Source organism: Apis laboriosa, unplaced genomic scaffold (assembly GCF_014066325.1).
Source record: "Apis laboriosa isolate Shangri-la unplaced genomic scaffold, ASM1406632v1 scaffold34_cov151, whole genome shotgun sequence".
In the NCBI taxonomy this organism is placed as follows: Eukaryota; Metazoa; Arthropoda; class Insecta; order Hymenoptera; family Apidae; genus Apis; species Apis laboriosa.
In genome coordinates, this window is record NW_025222928.1 from 4,512,309 (window position 1) to 4,532,064 (window position 19,756).

General features: G+C 42.2%; 1 protein-coding gene across 6 annotated transcripts in view; it reads left to right on the plus strand.

The window, feature by feature from the left end:
- Positions 1–449: 449 nt before the first annotated feature.
- Positions 450–19,756, plus strand: part of LOC122714666 — a 172,584-nt gene continuing 153,277 nt past the window's right edge. For 2 of the 6 annotated variants that reach the window (XM_043936204.1, XM_043936205.1), the window contains exons 1-2: positions 450–491; positions 802–939. In XM_043936204.1, the coding sequence (XP_043792139.1) occupies positions 925–939 (15 nt within the window). In that variant the 5' untranslated portion in view covers positions 450–491; positions 802–924. Of the gene's footprint in view, positions 492–801; positions 940–7,968; positions 8,543–9,456; positions 10,733–19,756 lie in introns of those variants that run through there. The other 4 variants (XM_043936207.1, XM_043936208.1, XM_043936210.1 and 1 more) reach the window with 4 other exon arrangements.

The following is a 19,756-nucleotide window of genomic DNA, read 5'->3' on the forward strand; positions in this document are numbered from 1 at the left end:
TCGCAGAAAAAATATTTTTGCATTGCAAAAGTTTACACTAAATAATACACAAACACAAGTATATATCTCTATCAATATATCTTTAACTCTGAAAGATGTTTAATGATGCAATTTCACAATTATATAAGTATATACTTCTAATTTTAATTCTAATTATTACTAATATCACTTTAAACTGAACGTTAAACTAGACGTTTAAACTAGACGTTAGGTACCATTCTCACACGATTTGGTATAGAAGGTGTGCGAAGTGAGTCATAGAATAAAAAATATATCGATTGATCGATCTAGTCTATATCGCATCTTTGACAAAATCTACGTACGCTATTGGTTGATGCAAGTTTAGAAGTACCATCTGGTGGTCACTAGCGAAAATATTGATTTAAAGTTAGTTAATTTGCGCGGTCACAATGGAGTATCGCAGTGAGATTTCGTGCGAGTGAATTTCAAGAAGAAATCAGTGCAATCAACGTATAATTCAACGCATAAAGGTAACATTATTTGCTTTACGTGATAATCTTTCTTGCAACCTACGTAAAAACGTCTGACTTTGATCGTAACCGTAATAAGCTAACAATATAACCATTTATGTAACTGGTGGTAGTGGCGTCACTCATTGCCTCGAATTAACCTTGATTCTATTCTGCTTTCGATCAAAGCAGCCATTTTTGCTAGTGAAACTATTGCGAAATATTCATTCAAATGGGAATAAACTCGTCTGTTCTCTACTTGTATGTGTGTTCTGATCGTCGATTTCTCGCCAGTTTTTTCTCTCTAACAATGGTCGCCGTATGTTCGTAGATCGAGATATCGTCGAGCTTCCACACACCGAAAGATCGTATCCGTGACCAATAAGCCCTGTTCTCGGCCCTTTCTCCCGGAAACGCATCAGGATGAGCCATAGAGGCAGTTACCTCCTTCTCTATGTCGTCGGCAAAGGTAAGTCACGTTCGAATGATAAATACCGCGAATACACGCGGTTAGCGTGCACAGGGCTGTATCAATTCCATTGCACGCAACCATGTCTATGCATCCCATATTATATCCATATCTATTTTATCCCCAACGAAACGGATTGCGTTTTTAATTTGTAAATGGGTTTCGATGAATCTATCGTGAACACAAAATTTTTACGTAGGTAGAGAATATCTAATATCTTTCTATTACGTATATGTATAATGGCGATAATATTAATGGCGGTTTTATTTCGAGCACGAAGGAAATGACAAACAGATGGCGTTAGCGTACGTTACACAAGTTGCGATATTCTATCTTATTTCGAATTTAATTTTACGCAATTTTACGCGATACGAACATATCGTATAAGTACATAACTTAATTTAAAACACCGTATCACAATTGCTATTGCAAAGCTACTTCGGTTCCATTATTCTCGTTGGTCGTATTCGGGAAATTAGCTGAATCGATGAAACGCTACGTTGTATTCTCTGTGCAATGGTATACATCTGGTGCCCCATTCGGTATATACGGAATCCAAGCGTACAATAGTGATTAGGGGACAAAAGGCGGAACACCATGAATATATCTTTAGTAGGTGCTCCGCTACGTCTTTGTCTTACCATTTCTCCTTCTCTTTCTCTCGCGTTACGATTTTTCATTCCCTCCAAGCCGCGTCTTCCTTCCTTTTCACGCAATTTTTCCGCTCCCTCTTTCTGTCAACCGGCTTATTGTGTCGATCGTACCCTAAGATACAGCCACTCGAAATTCCGCCCACGCAGGGACAAAGGCTCGGAATTTAAGTTTCGAAGTTCCTGTCTCGAACGTGCACGCACCCCTCATCCGTGTCGTATATCGTGCATTGTGCACGCACCGTTCGATTTCTATACGAAATTTCCAAACAATCGGTGAAAATCAATCATCAGTCGCTTTTCTACCGCTTTTGACTTTCTTCGTACCGGAAATAGTTTCGAACGAGTTTTAATCCAAACTGAATTAACATAGAGTTTCACGGGAATCGGTTGTACATCCTCGGTTAGTTATTTATCACGGGATCGTAGTTTATTGGCGTTCCTTCATCGTTATTTACCGCCCAAAGAATTCGACGTATTACCTGCCACGGACTATCGAGAACACGTGGCTTTTGTGAAATTTAACCTGTAATTCCAATAGACTGGTTCGCGTTTCTCTACCATTTATGGCTATTCTTCCGTAGAAGGAAATACAGTGGCCACGGAAAGTATTTGCACACTATTATGCTTATTACAGCATTTAAATGCTAATTAACCAGAACCAAATAGATTAAACGTCCTATGAATACATTCATTGTACTCCAACGTGAGATATTTATTTAAATTTCTCCCATTTTCTCCTTTCTCTCGTTTCTGGGAAATACGAATAATTGTCGCCTGTTTCGAAACGTTTCGATCGCGGTATTTTCGAAACGGTCCTCGAAGAATGATTCCCGCTCGCAAAATTCCATCATTCGTTTCCCGTTTCGATCGCGTTTTTTGCGCCTCTGCTCCACTTTAAACGCCGCGCCTATCTGTTCATTCCACCGTTATCGTCGAATCGGTCTAATCTTTGGCCGCGCGCGTCTTTTTTTCCGCCAAAAAAACCAGACAGGGACCAGTTCCGCGCGATCATCAACATTCGTCACGGTATTTAAAAGATATCTGGGTCCTCTGGGTGAAGTGGCGAAACGGCTCGACGTGACGGGAAGAGATGTCTGCGACGAGACTTTCGAAAAAATTCGAACTGTAAAACCGAATCGCAATTGCACGTAACGGTTTGCCAGGCGGAAGGAAAAACTTGGCGGATCTAATAAGTCGTGGTCGTTTTTCCATCCGCGCCTAAGTCTTCGCTTAATGAGAGGATTCGAGGTTAACAGTATCACGAGATTCAACGGCGTGAAACGAGAAATCATTGAAATTCCCTCCCGATGGTTGCGCTCGTTTTAACCTTGTTGTTCCGTTCTATTTAACTCCAAAATCAATTTTATTTCCTATTTCTTGTGACTTTTTTCCACATACGCTAATATTCTATAATAACGTTATAATCAAAAGAAAAGGAAAATATTAAAATTTTTAATAGATATCTGTATATCTTTGTGTTTATCTTATACAATTACAAATTAAAATCTATTTCGCACGAATTAGATTAGATAAGATTGCGCTACTTGTCACGGAGGAAGGATTTTAAATTTATTTGTCAAATAAATATGAACGGTACAAGTATTAATAACGAAGAGAACAGCAGGGTTGATCTTTCTGAGCGAGGCGAGGCCCTTGGTCGACCGAAAAGATTCTGTTTCGCATCCGGGAACCGGTTCCAGTGAATACGCGTCATTGGCCGATCCGTCCCCTATAATTTTACGTTCGAAACCGCACATTTATCTAGATATTAGCCGTTCCATTCGACGGTCAATGCGCTTTATAATAGAAGTTTCGACGATAGGCGGCGGGCTGGAATGGATCGGTTTCGCTTTTCGGAAACGCAGTCGCCGAAACTTTTCGAATAATTTCACGATCGAATTGGAATTACGAATTTGAAGTTGCGAATCTGTACTTCTAATTTTTCCGTGTTTCAATTACACAATAGGTGTTCTCCGTTTCAGGGATAAAATCCAATGTTTCGCGAGAACTAATTAAATCTGATAACACTTTTTAAGTATTTATTTTCAAATAAAATCACACGCGTATATTATACAGATTGACTCTTAATTGACGAAATTATATAATTCGTTACTCGAGACAAGGAAAGTTTCTTCGCAACACTTTTTGCAAATTGCATAATTTTCACGATTCTTTAACTCACGTTGAAACTTATGATCAATCACATATCTACCTCGATAATAGTCCATACACGAAGCAATTTGCATCTCACGAGACCTGGGATATCGTTGACATCGTCGAAGCATATCGTCCGTTAGCTTCGTTAGCTTCTCTAAGAAAAGTCTCGAATCGAATTGGAATTACGAATTTGAGATTGCGAATCTCCTAATTTCCCTTTTTCGTCTGTGTTTCAATTACACAATAGGTGTTCTCCGTTTCCGGGATAAAATCCAATGTTTCGCGAGAACTAATTAAATCTGATAACGCTTTTGCGGTCGTATTCAGGTATTTATTTGCAGATAAAATTCACACGCGTAAATAATATATATAATATATTATCGACATAATATATTATCCTAATTGCACGAAACTATATAATTCGTTAGACAAGGAAAGTTTCTTCGCAACGCTTTTCCTGAATTCACGTTTAAACTTATATATTCGTATCACTGTATCACTACCAATCACATATCTACTTTAGTAGACAGTAGTCCGTACACGAAGCAATTCGCGTCCCACGAGATATTGTCGACACCGTCGAAGCATATTCCGGTTCTCGAGCTTCTTAAGAAAAGCTTCTCGGGAAATTTTCAAGTTCATCCACGATCTCGATCGGTTGACTTCCGGCGGCTGGCACGCAATCGAGAATTGCCGCATTTACATTCGCGAGGCGCGTCGCGCAATGGGCCCCAGTTAACGTTCTACCAACTAGCTACATCGTAGCTAGATCGTTGCGCACAGCTGCCGACGTGAATTCCGCATTAACGCCCCGAGCAACGAGATTCGCACAACATCGGATCGTTCTCGCGAAACCTGATAATAGCCGCACACCTATCCAACGCGTATCCTTCCCTGGAATCGGCTCTGAGCAGGGGAAACTGGGAAAGATCGGGAACGAGGCGAGACTTTGGAGAGATCCGGAAAGCGGATACCGAAAGATAGAGCCAAGAGCGCAACAAACATCGTACGTCGTTTGTTCCCCCACTCCTCTCCCGAGTTCTTTCGTCCCTTTGTGTTTACCTCGAAAGACCGATGATTCATCCGGCCGGTGTTTACCACGGCTACGACGACGTAGCTGGCAATTAGCGAAACAGCGAAAATATATTTTGTTACCTAATTAGAGGGGAGGAGGGAGGAGGGGAGAGGATGGCGCGGAGAAGTTTCCAGTTATTGGTGTTCCACCGGAATTCGCGGAAGTTTCGTAGCTAGAAACTTGAGACGTTAGAACGAGAAAGCGGGACAAACGGAATCCCTTAGCACGGAATGGTATGGCGAAACTTTTGCCAGAGGAGTTTTCTCGAGCATCGACTCCGGCGGTCTACGCCTCTCCTCTTCTCCCATCCCTCTCCCCCTTTTTTTCCTTCTTCTTTCTTTCTTTTTTTTTTTTCGTTGTTGTTTCCCCTTCTTCCTCCTTCTCGACGCTCGAAATGCGCTTTCTATGTATCGTTCCGTACGTGCATCGGTTTGCATATCTAAGCAACAACGTTTTCCCGTGAAAGGGGATCTCGAGATGCTTATTTGCCGGAGTGTCGCCGGACACGAGGCGAAGTTTCACGTATTTGCGGAGTGGTTAACGTGTTAATGCGCAAACTTGAAGCAACTCCGCGGTTAAAAGCTCGCTTACGAAGTTGCGAGCAATTCCGGAAGGTAAAACTTTTCACCGTTTCGCTTCGTAATCTCAAATTCTCTTCCTCCGATTCCCTTTCGAATTTTCTAACCTATCTTTCGCCGATCTTCGAATCTCTCTCTCACAAAGGAGGCGAGCTACGCGCTTGTTTCCCGGAAGTAGAGGAAAGGGGAACTTGTTCTCGTGGTTTGTCGTTTTGCCATTTCTCGTCCTTAAACTTTCTCTTTTTCTCTCTCTCTCTCTCTCTCGTGAACGATTCCACGCTCGTGGTTGAGAATCCCTTTCGAGAGAAGAAAGCTACCCGCTGGCGCGATTTACCGGGGTGGATGAAGGGCATCTGCTTTTTTTGCGCGCTCCCCCTACACCAGAAAATATTAGCGTATACACACGCTAGAGAGGAAAATTGTGCTCTCGAGTTTTGTAAAAATCTGTTTACCAACCAGGGAATCAGAGGGAAAGAAGTTGAGGCAACGCGTATATAAAGTTCTTCGTTACGGATTAACTTCCGTTTTTGCGAGTCCTTTCTCTTTCTCTCTCTCTCTCTCTCTCTCTTCTTAAATTCCTTTTTGCCTTTTTGCGCGTGTATACGAATATACAAAATTGCAGGAAAAAGTTTGGAGGAAGATAGATCTTTCCTTATGACCGATGCTTCTCTCGACAGCTGTTTCCTCTCTCTCTTTCTGTAAAACTTCCTTCTTCGTCCCTTCATCGAAATGGACACGGAAGGGACACGACAGCGTCAAGATCTCCCCGAGAAAGCGAGAAATTAATTAAGAAGCGCGAGCGTTTAGAGGGAGGCGATAAAGTTACTCGGCAAAGGGTATATTAGCGAGCTCATAATTCGATTCACGGGCGAAAAAGCAGCACCTCCTTTACGAGGAGCAAGCGGAACAAGCTTGCGCCTGTGAATAGGCTTCGCGTGAAAAACGCGAAATATCCACCCCTATTCGCGCAAATACACGCCTCTGCCAACCTCCTCTCCCCCTCCTGTCGCGCGATGCATCAATAAATCCAAGATCCCCTTTCCCCTCTGCTCTCCCCACGTGGCGATGTAATCGTTCCTTTCACACCCGCGTGCCCTAACATCTTTGCGAAAAAATGAACCCGATAAATCCTCCCCCCACGCCTTCAACGCCTTCTACTTCATAAAAAGAAGGAGAGGAGCAGAGAAAGAGAGAGAGAGAGGAAGAAAAAAATGGGAATGTAGGGAAGAGTAGTATAAAGAACGGGGTTTGAAATTCAACGATGATGGTTAACGGTGGTGGATAAAATAAAATACCTCGAGATTAAATAGGAGAGAAACCACGTGGGACCTCGAATCGTATCGTCGTCATACCTTATACGATGCCCTTCGACTCGATGATCGTGCGCTCTCCCGTGTGCGAAAAACATGGTACACGGCCAGAAGACCGGTCGAGTTTCTTAATGAGGGAGACGTTTGCGAGGAGCGTGCGGCTGTGTGGCGCACCTTGGGGAGGGGGTCGATGTATGAGTGCACGCATACCTGCACCTACGTGGCCATGTGGTACGCAGCTGGGGTACCGTCTTCTATCGGAACCAGTCTTCTTCGCCACATTCCCCGGCCCGACTACCTGGCAACTCGGTTGTTTCGTCACGAGTTCCTCCTCGTGCTCGTCACTATCCGATCGGGAGGGATTTCGAGGCCGCGTGGCCAAACTTGATTTTCGACCGTGGAATTTCGGCCCGATGTGAGTGGACGACACACGCGCACGCGCACGTCGACGCAAAAGGAATAGGAATTCGTAGACGTTTCAGTGGTGAATTTTTATAGTTTTTTGGTTTTTTCGCTTCTTTTTCTCTTTTTTTTTTTTTTTTTTTTTTTTTTTTTTTTTNTTTCTAGGTGTGCGTTCATCGAGACGTACGATGTTGACGTATCGGGAAATATTGGTTGACTTATCGGTTCTCAAGCGGCGATAGTTTAATTTCGTTAAAACATCGAGCGTCGGGTGAATTTTATTCGGTATCGATGCAGGGATGGGATGGAATTGTGACGTTTCATTAATTTAATTGAACGTTATACCCTCGCGCGTTGCGTGATCTTTTCATCCCCGAATTCATTCGTCTTTCCCCGGGTATACAGAATGGAGAGAGAGAGAGAGAGAAAGAGAGAGAAGAGTGTTCTTTGCCGTGGATTTTCGTTTGTGAGATTGAGGACGCGAAGTAGGTAGGATTTATGAAGGGACGCGGAGGAAAAATAATATTGAGAATCGTGCAAAAAAAAAAAAAAATACTCCCTTCGAAATCTTACGATCTTTCTTTCTCAGATTCTCTCAAAAATTATTATTCTCATTTTTCATTTACCCTTATTTTGATTCATCGTTCGCATTTAGTAACGCATTTCTTCGATTGAATGTATTAATATTTGCAATACTCGAGATAAACGTGAAAACGTTTTTTTTTCTGCGCGATGCAAGGGCCCTTAAGAAACCGGAGCCACCGGTTGGTCCGCTCCTGTTTGTCGTCCCTCGATCACGATCCCGATCCACGCGGCCAGTCTTGCCGCGCCAGCGCGATCGAAAGGATCGATGTCGTGCATCGCGCGGCCGCGTCGCGATCGCTTCGAAATATCAAACCGCAAATCAATTTCGCGCGATATCACCACGGGTGCAGTGAAATAAACATCGTCTATCGTGGAGACCGTGTCCATATCGAGAGACGCAATATGAAAAATCTAAAAATAATACAGCGATATATTTCTCTCGGTGGCATCGATTGATTCCTCGAAACAACGTCTTCCATCCTTAATTACGAGCATTCAGTTCAGTTTCGTCTTTCCCTTTTTTCTCGTCGTTTCGTTCGTATTCCTTCTCTCGCGCAAGATTTGTGTTTTGTCGGTGTGTGCGTCGGTCTCCGGTGTGATACGTTTTCCAGTTTCTTTTTTTTCCTTTTTTTTTTTTTTTTCTTTTTTCCTCGCGGAACACCACCGTTGTGTATCGAATCGCCGTGTCACGAGCCGTGTTTTCCACGGTGGATTTTTCACAGTCGTCGTCTCTGGATGAAAAATACGGGGAGGGAGCCACGAGCAACGTAACGGGGGAGTGTTAAGGGACAATTATATTAACGCCCTTTCGGATCACACCCCCGCTTACAAGATCTTTCTTGGGTAATTTCTTAAGAAGGGGGTATACCCGCCGCTTCTTAAGCTTATTTAATCTCTCTCTGTCGTCTTTTAACGGTGGAGCGGCATAATCTAAAATTCATTGTCTCCCCCGAGTTTCAACTTGGTCGCCCGTTTCTCTCTCTCTCTCTCTTTCTCTCTCTCTCATCTTTTTTATCGTAACGCTGTCAAATCTTATCCGGCCCCTTCCGTTTTCTATCCTCCTCTCTTCTAATTCTCGTTATCGTTAATTTTATCGTCGTTCTCGACGTCATCCATTCATTTGGAAATAAAAAAAAAAAAAAAGAAAAAAGGAAGAAAATAAGGAAATTTATTAGGTCGTTAATCGAGTTCTCTTTAAGGAATTTTCTTTACGAGAAATATTGTATTCGAATTGTTTCGTTTAATATTGTATGCGAGTTCTTTTTCTTTTCTTTTTTTTTTTTTTTTTTTTTTTTAATTTTTCTCTTAATTTGAATAGAGATTATTAATTTATCCGTTCTCACTATTCAACAAGTATTCGATCCCATTGGAGGCAACGCGTTAATTAATTATCGATCACGCGTCTAGACGAGATAGACGATCGTCGAAATATAGATCCTAATATCCGCAAAATAAATTTCTTAACTTCCTGCCTTTCTCGAAATTTCCCTCGGCTTCCTTTCACACCGACGAGAACCCACATACACATTCTCAACCAATTCGCGACGACTTTTAAGAAATAGAGAGATAGAGAGAGAGAGAGAGAGAAAGAAAAGAAAAAGAAATTACAGCCTATCATCGTTTACAAGCGATCCATACGACTCACTTAACGACCCAATAAGAAAAAAATTGACCCTTTCTCATTAAGTTATACCAATATATACCCAGCCTCGCATCGATAAATTATCGTGCTTTACGATTCTCTTCCTGGTCACAGCTCGTCCGTGACGAATCGCCCTTCGTACGTTTCTCTGAACCGCGTCCCCGGATCGGGATTCATCAGGGTTTCGATCCCTGGAGAGGAGAAGAGGAGGGAGGGGAGAAGTCTCTCGCGAAAAACCGGAAGTCTGGTTGGGTCCGAGAACGAGCGCGGTGATTAACGGTCTGGACGACCGTTTCACGGAAGGCGCAACGCGTTTTTTTTTTCGTGCGTGGCATCGAGCGATAGCCCGCCACGCACCGCTTCGTTCACCGCTGATAACACTGTTTGAACTGTCAGTCGTCCCCGATACAGATACAGTCGGGGATGTTTCACAATTAGAGAAGCCCGTGAAAAAAGTTCGAAACTCGGCTCGTCGTCGCGTTGTGATTAATCGTGTGCGACTGACGGAAGCGGAGAGAGAGAGAGAGAGAAAGAGAGAGAGGAAGGGGGGGGGGGGGGTCGGTCGAGTTTCGACGAGCGAAACCCGGAAAGGAGAGAGTTACGAGGACGAGAGAGTGGTGGCGATATTTCAACGGGACGTCCTCTCGCTCCTCTCACAGCGGCGAGATAAAAGAAATCGCGGTGTATCGAGGAAACCGAGCGAACTCGGCTCTTCGAGCTCTTCGAATAAACGAAGTTTTGCCACTGGTAAAAAGAAATTATTCTGGAAGGCGCGGCGCGATAAATAACGCGAGTGTTCCACGAACGATGTTCTCGAGTTCTCTCCGAGTATCTAACCAGACCAGACGATTGCTCAGCAACGCAAAAATAGAAGGTGATTGATCGTGCGGGTCTCCGTCACGAAAGAAATGCGATCTGTGCGCGGTGAATCTCTGTTAGGATGTGTTATTGCCACGATCGAAACGATCCCCCCACCCTTTGAAATGAAATGGGAGATTTGGTGATTTCTCGGTGAACGGTGTCACGATTTTCTGATTCTCCAGTGTATGCGCTGTATTATTAAGAGAGATCGAGGCGTTGAGACAAGGAACAGAGAAGGAAGAAGAAGCTTCCTTTTCAAGGGAATCGGTTGGATCGTTGCGCGCTTTTTCATCGAGCGGATGATTCCTGTGACAACAGGATGGGCCGATAGAGAGCAGTGGATAGAGATAGTATTTGTCGCGCAATCAGGAATCATTCGATGGTGGGCATCGAGTGGTTGGCAACGTGCTCCACCGGTTAATTCCACGACGAAATTACGCCGCGCCAAGTGTAGCCAGAAATTGGCAGGATAACGTGGCCACACTCGATTACTGGGAAGAGATCCTCTCCCAGCGGGTTCGTCGCGTTAGGTATGTACGTTACACGCCTGCATTTACACGTGCTCGCCGATAATAGCCAAAGTAGATCCGTCCCTCTGATTAATGGAGCCCATTGTGATCTTTTTTGGTTTTAAGATAAAACCTCGATCGATTCCTTTTTCTTTCTCTTTCTAAAGAGAAACACACGTGTAATTCATAAACTCTGTCGTCGTCCCTGTTGTACATTGTATTCATCCCATATTTTTTTAATCCCTCCTAGAATTTAAATACAGTCCAAGAAACAACGATCGTTCGGTTTCGAAATATGAAAAAACTGTAAATAAAATTCCAATACGTTTGTACACATCTCGATAATAGTAGTCGATGCGCGTAATAAACATTGGTTTGTTCTGAAATTTAGTCTAAATTGAACGCGATGCGGCTGCAATAATCAGCTGTTCGCGTCGCGGCAATTAATAAAAAGAGATACGGAGGGGAGAGTTCTCGACGTTTCTACGGTTATCGTTCACGCAAACCTACGCGCCCGAGGAGAGGATCCCCTCCAGCGCGATGCGAAGATCGAATGACAAGGCGGGAGGCGTGGGTGTACTACGCTCGTAAGATGGGCGCACGAGGGCGGCCGGTGAAACGCGAACAAAGAAAAGTTTCATGGGCGCGGTGATGAGTTATCGCGAGCTCGCTTTCGGATGTAACTTATCGTCACGCATCGTGTTAAAAGTTGATATCACGGACTCGTGATTACGAAAGATGAATACGTTTGGAACGTTCATCCGACGTAATTAACGAAAAAAATTAACGTTTCGTGAGAATGTGTCACGAATGTCAATTTCTTTCTTCGATCGTTGATTCATCGAGTTATCGCATATTTCTCTTCGAATCGAACGAATGAAAGTAGGATTATTTTGTAAAATCAAATTTTCTTTGTCTCTCGAATGTATATTATCGGACATTGGATCGTCTCTTTCTGTCTTTTTGCGTGCCAAAGTTTATAGGAGTAGTAATAAGATTACGATTTTACATTTTATAAATACATTCGTGCATAATACGTAAGAAGCACTCGAGTAAATATAATCTGGAACAAGAAATTCCACTCATAGGCGAGTTATAAAATTCTCAATCTGATTTCGTTGTCCTTTTTCGAATTCTGCCCTTCTCAACTTCGTACAGCAACTTGAAGCAACGTTACGAATTATCCATAAAATGTCGTAATACTTTACAATACCCTTATTTATCATTTCAAAAAAAAAAAAAAAAAAAAAAAATCAAAAGAGAATTGACACGATTCAACGAGACTCAATTTCACGAAAGACAACGATAAATCGTAAAACGCGTAATAATCGTAATACGATTCTCTCTGCCCGCAAAGTTCGAAAGTGTGTCGTCGTTTATTCGAGAACGTTTGTTCTCAAACGATAAATCGGCAACATTTCCCGTCCATGATTTCATTCCTGGTATAAATTCGCGAATTACCAACGTGATTTGACTCCTCCTGAACAACCCTTCCCCCCTCCTCCTTCCCCTCCCTTCGGCGCGCAATGAACGGCAGCGTGCGTGGCCGCGTGTATATACGATAAAGCTCGGCAAACATTCACCGCGGCTCGATTCATATTCTCCGCGATTATCGGCCACCGAATGAGCTGGACAATGGCGGCGAGGATGGCCAACCACGATCGTCGTCCGTGTGTTGGTTATCTTCGTGTGAATGCACTTGCCGCGCCGGAGCGCGGGTTTCGAAAAGAGCCGCCTCGTAACGAGTGTATCCGGTACAAGAGATCAAAGACGAGTGGCTGCCGAGAGAATGGTGCGCTTCTGTTGCGAGAAATCGAAAATTTCTTCGTTCTCGTAGCTAGCGCGACGGTTAAAAGGGAAATATAATTGGTTCGAATTTGGGAAAATTGTGGATCGAATAGATTCGGAAAAATGTTTTATTTTTCTTTGGCTCGAAATCGATCGGTGGAAGCAAATAGATTTTTCTTTTTAGAGAGGGATCTTGCGATTGTTCGTGATATTCGAAGCATATTTTCAGCAGAGAAATAAACGAGAGATTTAGCTCGTTTCCCTCGTATCTAAAAATTAGATTAATGCAGTCGAGCAGTGTTTATTATATTAGAGAAGTAGGGAGATGAATTTGAATTAAAAATTGTTAAATCCCAGCTTCTTCTAAATCTATCTTCGATATCATCGAATCACACGTAGCTGCACGAAATCTTGCCAAGAATTCGATTTCCATGGGAGTCTCTTCTTCTTAATTTCGAAATTCAATTTTATCTCTCCCCGAGACCATATCTTCCCGAGACCATATCTCTCCTTACAGTTAAGATATTTAACCGAATGGAAAAAGGTGTGGGCGAAGAAATCCAGTCGATTACGATGGGCTCTCGCCGTGAGGCCGATTCAAAATCGTTCAAAATGGATAGACCCAGTCGTGGAACTATCGCTACCACTATGGAAAATGTTTTTTTTTTTTAATTCTGCTCTAAAACATCTGTCGGGGTGTTCGTTTCAAACGTTGTATCGGGCATCGTTACGAAACATTTCTCACGAGGATAAATCTATTTTTCTTTTCCCGTAACGATTACTTTTCGCGTTACGTCGCGGCCCGAATTCGAGGCAAAGAGGGATATAAATAAGCGAGGATCCCTTGGAAGAAAGAAGTCGTTTCGCATCGCGGTGGCACGATATCTCGCCCGAGTTGGCAACAGTTGTTCCGTTGCCAGAACCGAGCACGTGGTTTATTCGCGAGCGAAAAAATGACGCGCTTCTCCGTAAGGTCGTGGTGTACGGAGAAAAATAGAAGGGAGAGAAAGAAAAGGGGAGCCTTGGACCATCTGCGGACCACGAATCCGGGCCCCCGCGTGGCGAGAACCTTGGCCAAAATGAAAAGGAAGAAAAAAAAGAAAAGAAAATGAGAAAGGTTGTGCACGTTCCGGCGTGAAAATATTCGTTAAAAATTTACGTGGAAAATTTAAAAGGACGAAGCGAATATTATTAATATTTATAAAATGTTGAAACGAATAATCAAGGAAGGATCAAGCATTTTCGTTCTTACGAATCATCGACTTAAAGTAGAAAAAGAATAATTGCAGCGAGAAGATCCCCAGGTCGGGTGTGTCGCGAGATTCGATCGCGAAAAAGCGTCCTCAAAGCGGAGAGGAGGATATTTTTTTCTTAATTGCACCAGACCGCGCGTAACAGTGTAACGCGTGGCGTATGATAAATAGCGAGTAACGATCAAAGGGAGCACGCAATATGAACAGAAATAGCGATCGTTTCACGGGGCATTTCTATGCGTGGCTCGGTCGTGGTGCAGTTGCACAGGTCATGCACCTCAAAGGCTAGCCTTGTCAGGGCCATGAATAGCCCCATCGGCTTAGGAACGTGGTGGGGGGTAGGGAAGAAGAACATCGTGAAAGGGCATCGAGTGTTTTCAGAAGGTACTGTACACTCGAGAACCACTGGAATACCATCCGCAAGGTATAGATCGCCGGTCCATCAGAAACGATACATCTATTCAAATGGGATCTTTTCTTTTTTTCTTTTTTTCTTTTTTTTTTTTGAAGAAGCGCTTCTTAGAGTTTCCAAGAAATTGAGATCCTCTTGAACCTTCGTTTCAGGAGGGTTTCGTTAATGCGTTCCGTTCGCAGTTCTCCAACAAATTCGTCCGTTCGTCGTAATTTTTAAACGCGGTTTTAAAATTTTATACATATTATGCAAATTGCATTTTTTTACGTTTTTTTTACGGGGGAAAAACACGATGCGAGAAATATCCCGATCGTATCCGATTTCATCCGTATTGGAGAAAGATCGATACGCTTATCACCGTGGAGATTTTTGCATCTCATTATAAATTGAAATCTTCGAGTAACGAGTATTAAAGAGGGAATATTGGAACGTTGGATGTTCCAACTTTGAAACCTGTGCGATTTTTAATATCCTCGAGGCGATATTTTTTCCTTCTCCTCCTCCCCCTCTCTTTCATTAACATCCGTATCACGTACTTCGGTATAATAGTACCTCGGTTACATCGCGGGTCTTTGTGATATGATTGATATTCGAAACGTGCTCCTTTTCGCTTTTTAACGTTCGCAAATTCAAACGTGAAAATTTCAATCCTTTTGAAATCTCGTGCCTTTTGATATCCTCGTGGCCGGGATAAAAAGAAAATTCAGGCTGATATAATAATTTTAATTAACACAGTGATAAAATATCCACCGTTGCGCAGATACGATCTTATCCGTGATCTCTCGTGATGTCTCTCGCGAGACATCAAATACATCGAACGCACGGAATATTTCGTAAAAGAGGTTTGTCAAATGAATGAAAAGATAAACATAAATAGAAAATTTTTCCACAGAATTTGTTCTCTCTCTGCGCGTTTGTATTTATCTCTTGCTTTATATTTCGATCGGTGCTCCTTGCGATCTTGTTCCAATACAAAATTGTACAAAATTATTCGTCCGAGTGGAATAACTTTCGATAAGAAATTCTTGTTACGATATTTTCAGTTTCAATTCTGTTTAAACGTCACGTGAAATTATTCGTTGAAAAATTAGCCTGTATGCACAAATATGCGCTCGATTAAGTGGCGTGTAAGAGGCACCGTTATCTCTAATGAGTGGAGAGGTGAGCGTCAATCCGTGAGAAAGATTAATGGTTCAGCATTATCGAGCAGATACAGTGAAGTTAATCTGTAGGTTTTTCACGCGCGGGAAGTCTTCATTTGACGTGCCGAAAATTCGTTTATCACGCTCGACAAAACCGCGATCACCTCCTCCACGTTGCGCACGTTTTTCCACCTGCCCTATCCTTCATCTTCATATTTTTATTATCGCGAGATAGATATTACCACAGCAATTATTCTACCGTCGAGTAAAAGAATAATTCCGATACCGGAAAAATAAGAAACGCTCTTTGATCAATTTATAATGTGTATCTTTCTTTCTTTCTTTTTTTTTACATCCTGAAAACAAATTCAAAGATCACTGGCGAAGGAAGGAAGAAATAGAAAAACAAGAAAAGGAGCGAAATGCGAAAAGAATAACCCGTTAAAGAGAATAACGAACGAGAGGTTAAAGGTCTCGTCGTTTGATCAATCAAGGGGTCAGAAAGGGTTTAAGCACAAGCCTCTCGAGCGAGGTTTTACTTTCAACGAGCCATCGCTAATGCGTACGAGCGTTTTCGCGATTGATGCGTGCAACGATTATTAACTAATTATTAACTCGAAACGGTGCCACGGTCGAGAAATCGTGCCTACGCCTCTTCGCGTTCCTTCGAGTACAAAAGATTCGCGCGCGAGCGACTTGTCTTTTTTCTTTTCAACATTGTTACCGATGAATCGAAGAGAGATAGCCAGAGTTGTATCCTCTTGGTGGCGTCCCACTGTTATTGGCACCGGTCCAAAAACCCTCTGTTCAAAGAAGCGGTGAAGCGAGGATAACGTTGGGTAAAAGATGCTCGCACGATAGACAGAGATATCTTTATTTATACTACTCCCCCCTTCTCCTCGACACGGTTTCTCATCAAATCGTCTCTTCGTCTCCTTATCCTTAATTTCGACAACACCGTTCGTCCATCGTCGGTATGTGCAAAATTTGAAAAATTAATCGTTCTTTCCTTTCCTGTGATTGAACGAAGAAGCGATATAATAATTCGTCTATAGATACGTACGCAGATGAATCACATTATAAGTGAACGCGTGTGTACGTCGCTTTCGCGGAATCGACGAACGAGCGTAAAAAAGATCGGTGCTCGCTCGTGCAAAGAAAGTGTATCGAGACCACGCGTGTAATTAGTATTCGCGTATACGCGCGGTCGTTGCGAGGGAGAGCAGACGAGAGGAGGAAACACGAGTCGTCGACTCGTGTGTGGTCCCTGTGTACCGGCGGCTGCCACACGATTCGTCGACTCGAGCCCTCGAGTTGTATCGTTCGATTGGATACGAACGATTACAACTCGAGACAGCTGAAACGCTCGTGTGCGGTATATATTTTTCAATGTTCATTGCTCGTGAACATTGGATGGTGATTAAAAAAAATTTTTTCTTTTTTTCTTTTTTTTTTTTTTTCTCTCTTTTTTACGCGGTCAGAATCAGAGGAGAACCGAGTGCACACGTCACGGTCTATTCGAGTTGGCCGGTCTTCGCGTATATATACACCGAAATTGTCTAGCGGATTTTTACATCCCGATGATGTGAAATGAAATTTATGCTAATGTATGCCACGAGCATGGATTTTTTCGGTTTTTTTTTTTTTACACGAGTTTTTCTTTCGTTCAATGGCAGCCAGTTATACGAGGAGAATCGCGATTTAACTCTTCGATTCCGGCAGACCCCAATCGAGATCCGGCCCGGTAGATATCAATTGGGACCGAAATTATGCCAAGCCGAATTGAAGAACCCATATGTCGATCCACTCGTGCTTGTCTCTTTTCCTTTCTCCTTCCTCGAACTAATTATATTTTTTAACTTTCCAGATCTTTCTTACGTTGCCTGTCCAATATCCGTTCTTCTGCAAAAACGAGTTTCGTTTTTCCGTATAGTAGAGGCTTAGAAAACGATTTTATTAAACTTTATATTTCGATCCATATTGTATTCAATTTTTTTCTCTCGTTCAATTTTCATGATATAATTACTTGGATAATAAAACCTGATAAAAAAGATGCTTCCTGTATCCATTTCATCGCGCTGTTCGAAGAATTAATAACACGAACACCGTCTTATACGATCGGCTAACTTCTTCGAAACCGTGGAAAATCATCTCGTTGCGAGTTCGATTTAAATTATATTAAATTTCGCAATTAATCATCGAATCTCCGAGAGATTTCTCGTGTCCAGAACGTTTTTTCATAAAACGTAGGAAACGGGTATGGATCGAGAACGAGGGTGAAGAATTTCGTTAACGAAACGAAAATGCCGATTTCGTTGCAACGTGTGCAATCTCTGTTCCAGAGAGGCAGATTTAAGATTCGGGTCAATGCATCCGAAAAATAGGTTTCTCTCTCTCTCTCTCTCTCCCTTCTTGCGGTGGTGGCGGCGTTGGCGATGGAACTCAGCCATTCGGCGTGTCGCGTTCCACCCGCGCGGAATGTATTTTTTTCGAGATGATAATTACGAGCGAAACCTTCTGTTTCGTTCTCTCCTCTCTCCCCTTCCGTTTCCCCTTCCTTTTATTTATCGGGTCCGTGCATTGTGCCCCGTTGGAACCGCATTGTCTCGAAAGAAACGCTTTTGTTGCTCGTTTAGCGGTTCTGGTTAACGCGATGGGGGAGGAGAGACTGTTACATATAGGATGATTCAGAAATATATTTAGAATACGGCGGAGGAAATATGAAGAGACAAGTAGTAGTGACAAGTATATACAAAAATATGGTGCCCTCCTGTGTATCTTAATTTCTAATTTTATAAATGATTTATTGTAGGTTACGTTTGGATCGGAGAAAGATTGAATTACGGTTGAAATTAAGAATAAAGAATTACTTTAATAAAGTTAGTTCAATTATTTATCATTCAAAAACATGGAACAGTACTGTAACACCAAGTGGTTATACTATAGAAGAGTGGATTAATTATAATAGCAAATGAACAAATGTTGTTGTTAAGCATTTTATTCGAAATTTTAACTTTTAATGGGTATTTATTATTATTACTTTTTCGGTATCCAACTATGTGTCGAATCGAATTTAACCAAACGATCGTTATTTGACATATTTGTTATTGATTTGGACTCTGAAGTATTCTATTGCTTTGGAGAATCAATCAAATCAAAGATCGAACGGTGTCAAAGAATGTTCCAAATGTCTCTGTCTAAATACAAATTACTCTAATTTATCGAGTAATTTAAAGTAATCTGAAATCCGTTTCACGAAACCATATTCGCGTTTACTTTCAACGTTAAAAAAATATTATAAATCCAAATCAGAGATTTTCCCCACCTCGTCACGCAATTTAAAAAATCAAAGTATCGACGCTTATTTCTGAATCACTCTGTACATTAGCGTCTCACATTTTCGAGCCAGCACGCGGCCGACATCTTAATTGTGGGTCAATTTCAGAGAAAGAGAGAGAGAGAGAGAGAGAACGAGGCCATGGGCGAGCAGCAGGAATCTCTCTCGACGCACGAATCTCGCGGCTACGCGGTGGCCCACGGCCGATATCTCGACGAACAGATCTAAAAGTAGAACTCTGGCCGAGAGATCCTTGAGGCGAGGCCGCGTGGGAAACGTTAGAATCGCGTGGAGCGCGCCTCTAATGCTCCGATGGGACGTTGCTTTAATTCAATTTACGCTGCACGTCATCCTCTGAATTGAAACTTGTATCTCGGGGGAGGGCACCACGTTTCGATATTTATCCGGGATATATTCTTTTAGATTTTAGATCCATCCCTGCTCGCCATTTAATAATCGAAATTCGTTCGTAATTGCCTCGAATTCTGAGACAAGCAACGCCCTCCGGCTAGAAATCCTCGTGGAATGTAATTCGGGAATGAATTTGGTAATAATTGCGGTATGCGATTATTATTGGGAGATAATTAGAAATTTGTTTTCCGACCGGTGGATCGAGGATTTTCATCGATAATATGATTTATGATGCGGGAGAAATTGCAAAATGCAACGTGTGGAATATCGAGAGCAAAATCTAGAATTGAATTAAATTTGTAATTCTGATTCGAACGAAAATACGTAAAAATATATCAACGCAATGTTTGTCGATATCTATTTTCGTGGAAGTATGAATCTGAAAAAAAAAAAAAAAAAGGGAATTTTATTGAACGTATGAAACGTAGCAAATCTTTCGACAAAATTATTTCTCGAAATGAGAAATCTTTTTTTATTTCGCTATAACGAATACAACGTTTCAACGTTTCATACGATTCGATGCACACTTTCGAACGTTAGATTCATCCTTTCCGTAAGAGGAAAAATAAAGCAAACTATTAAAATGGAACAATATAATCAAAAAGAATAAAAGTTGCACGATTTTCTTTCAAAATAAACGTTAGCTTTATCTCAATAAAGCATCGAATTAATCTTATCGTCGACAAACTGCCCGCGTCATAT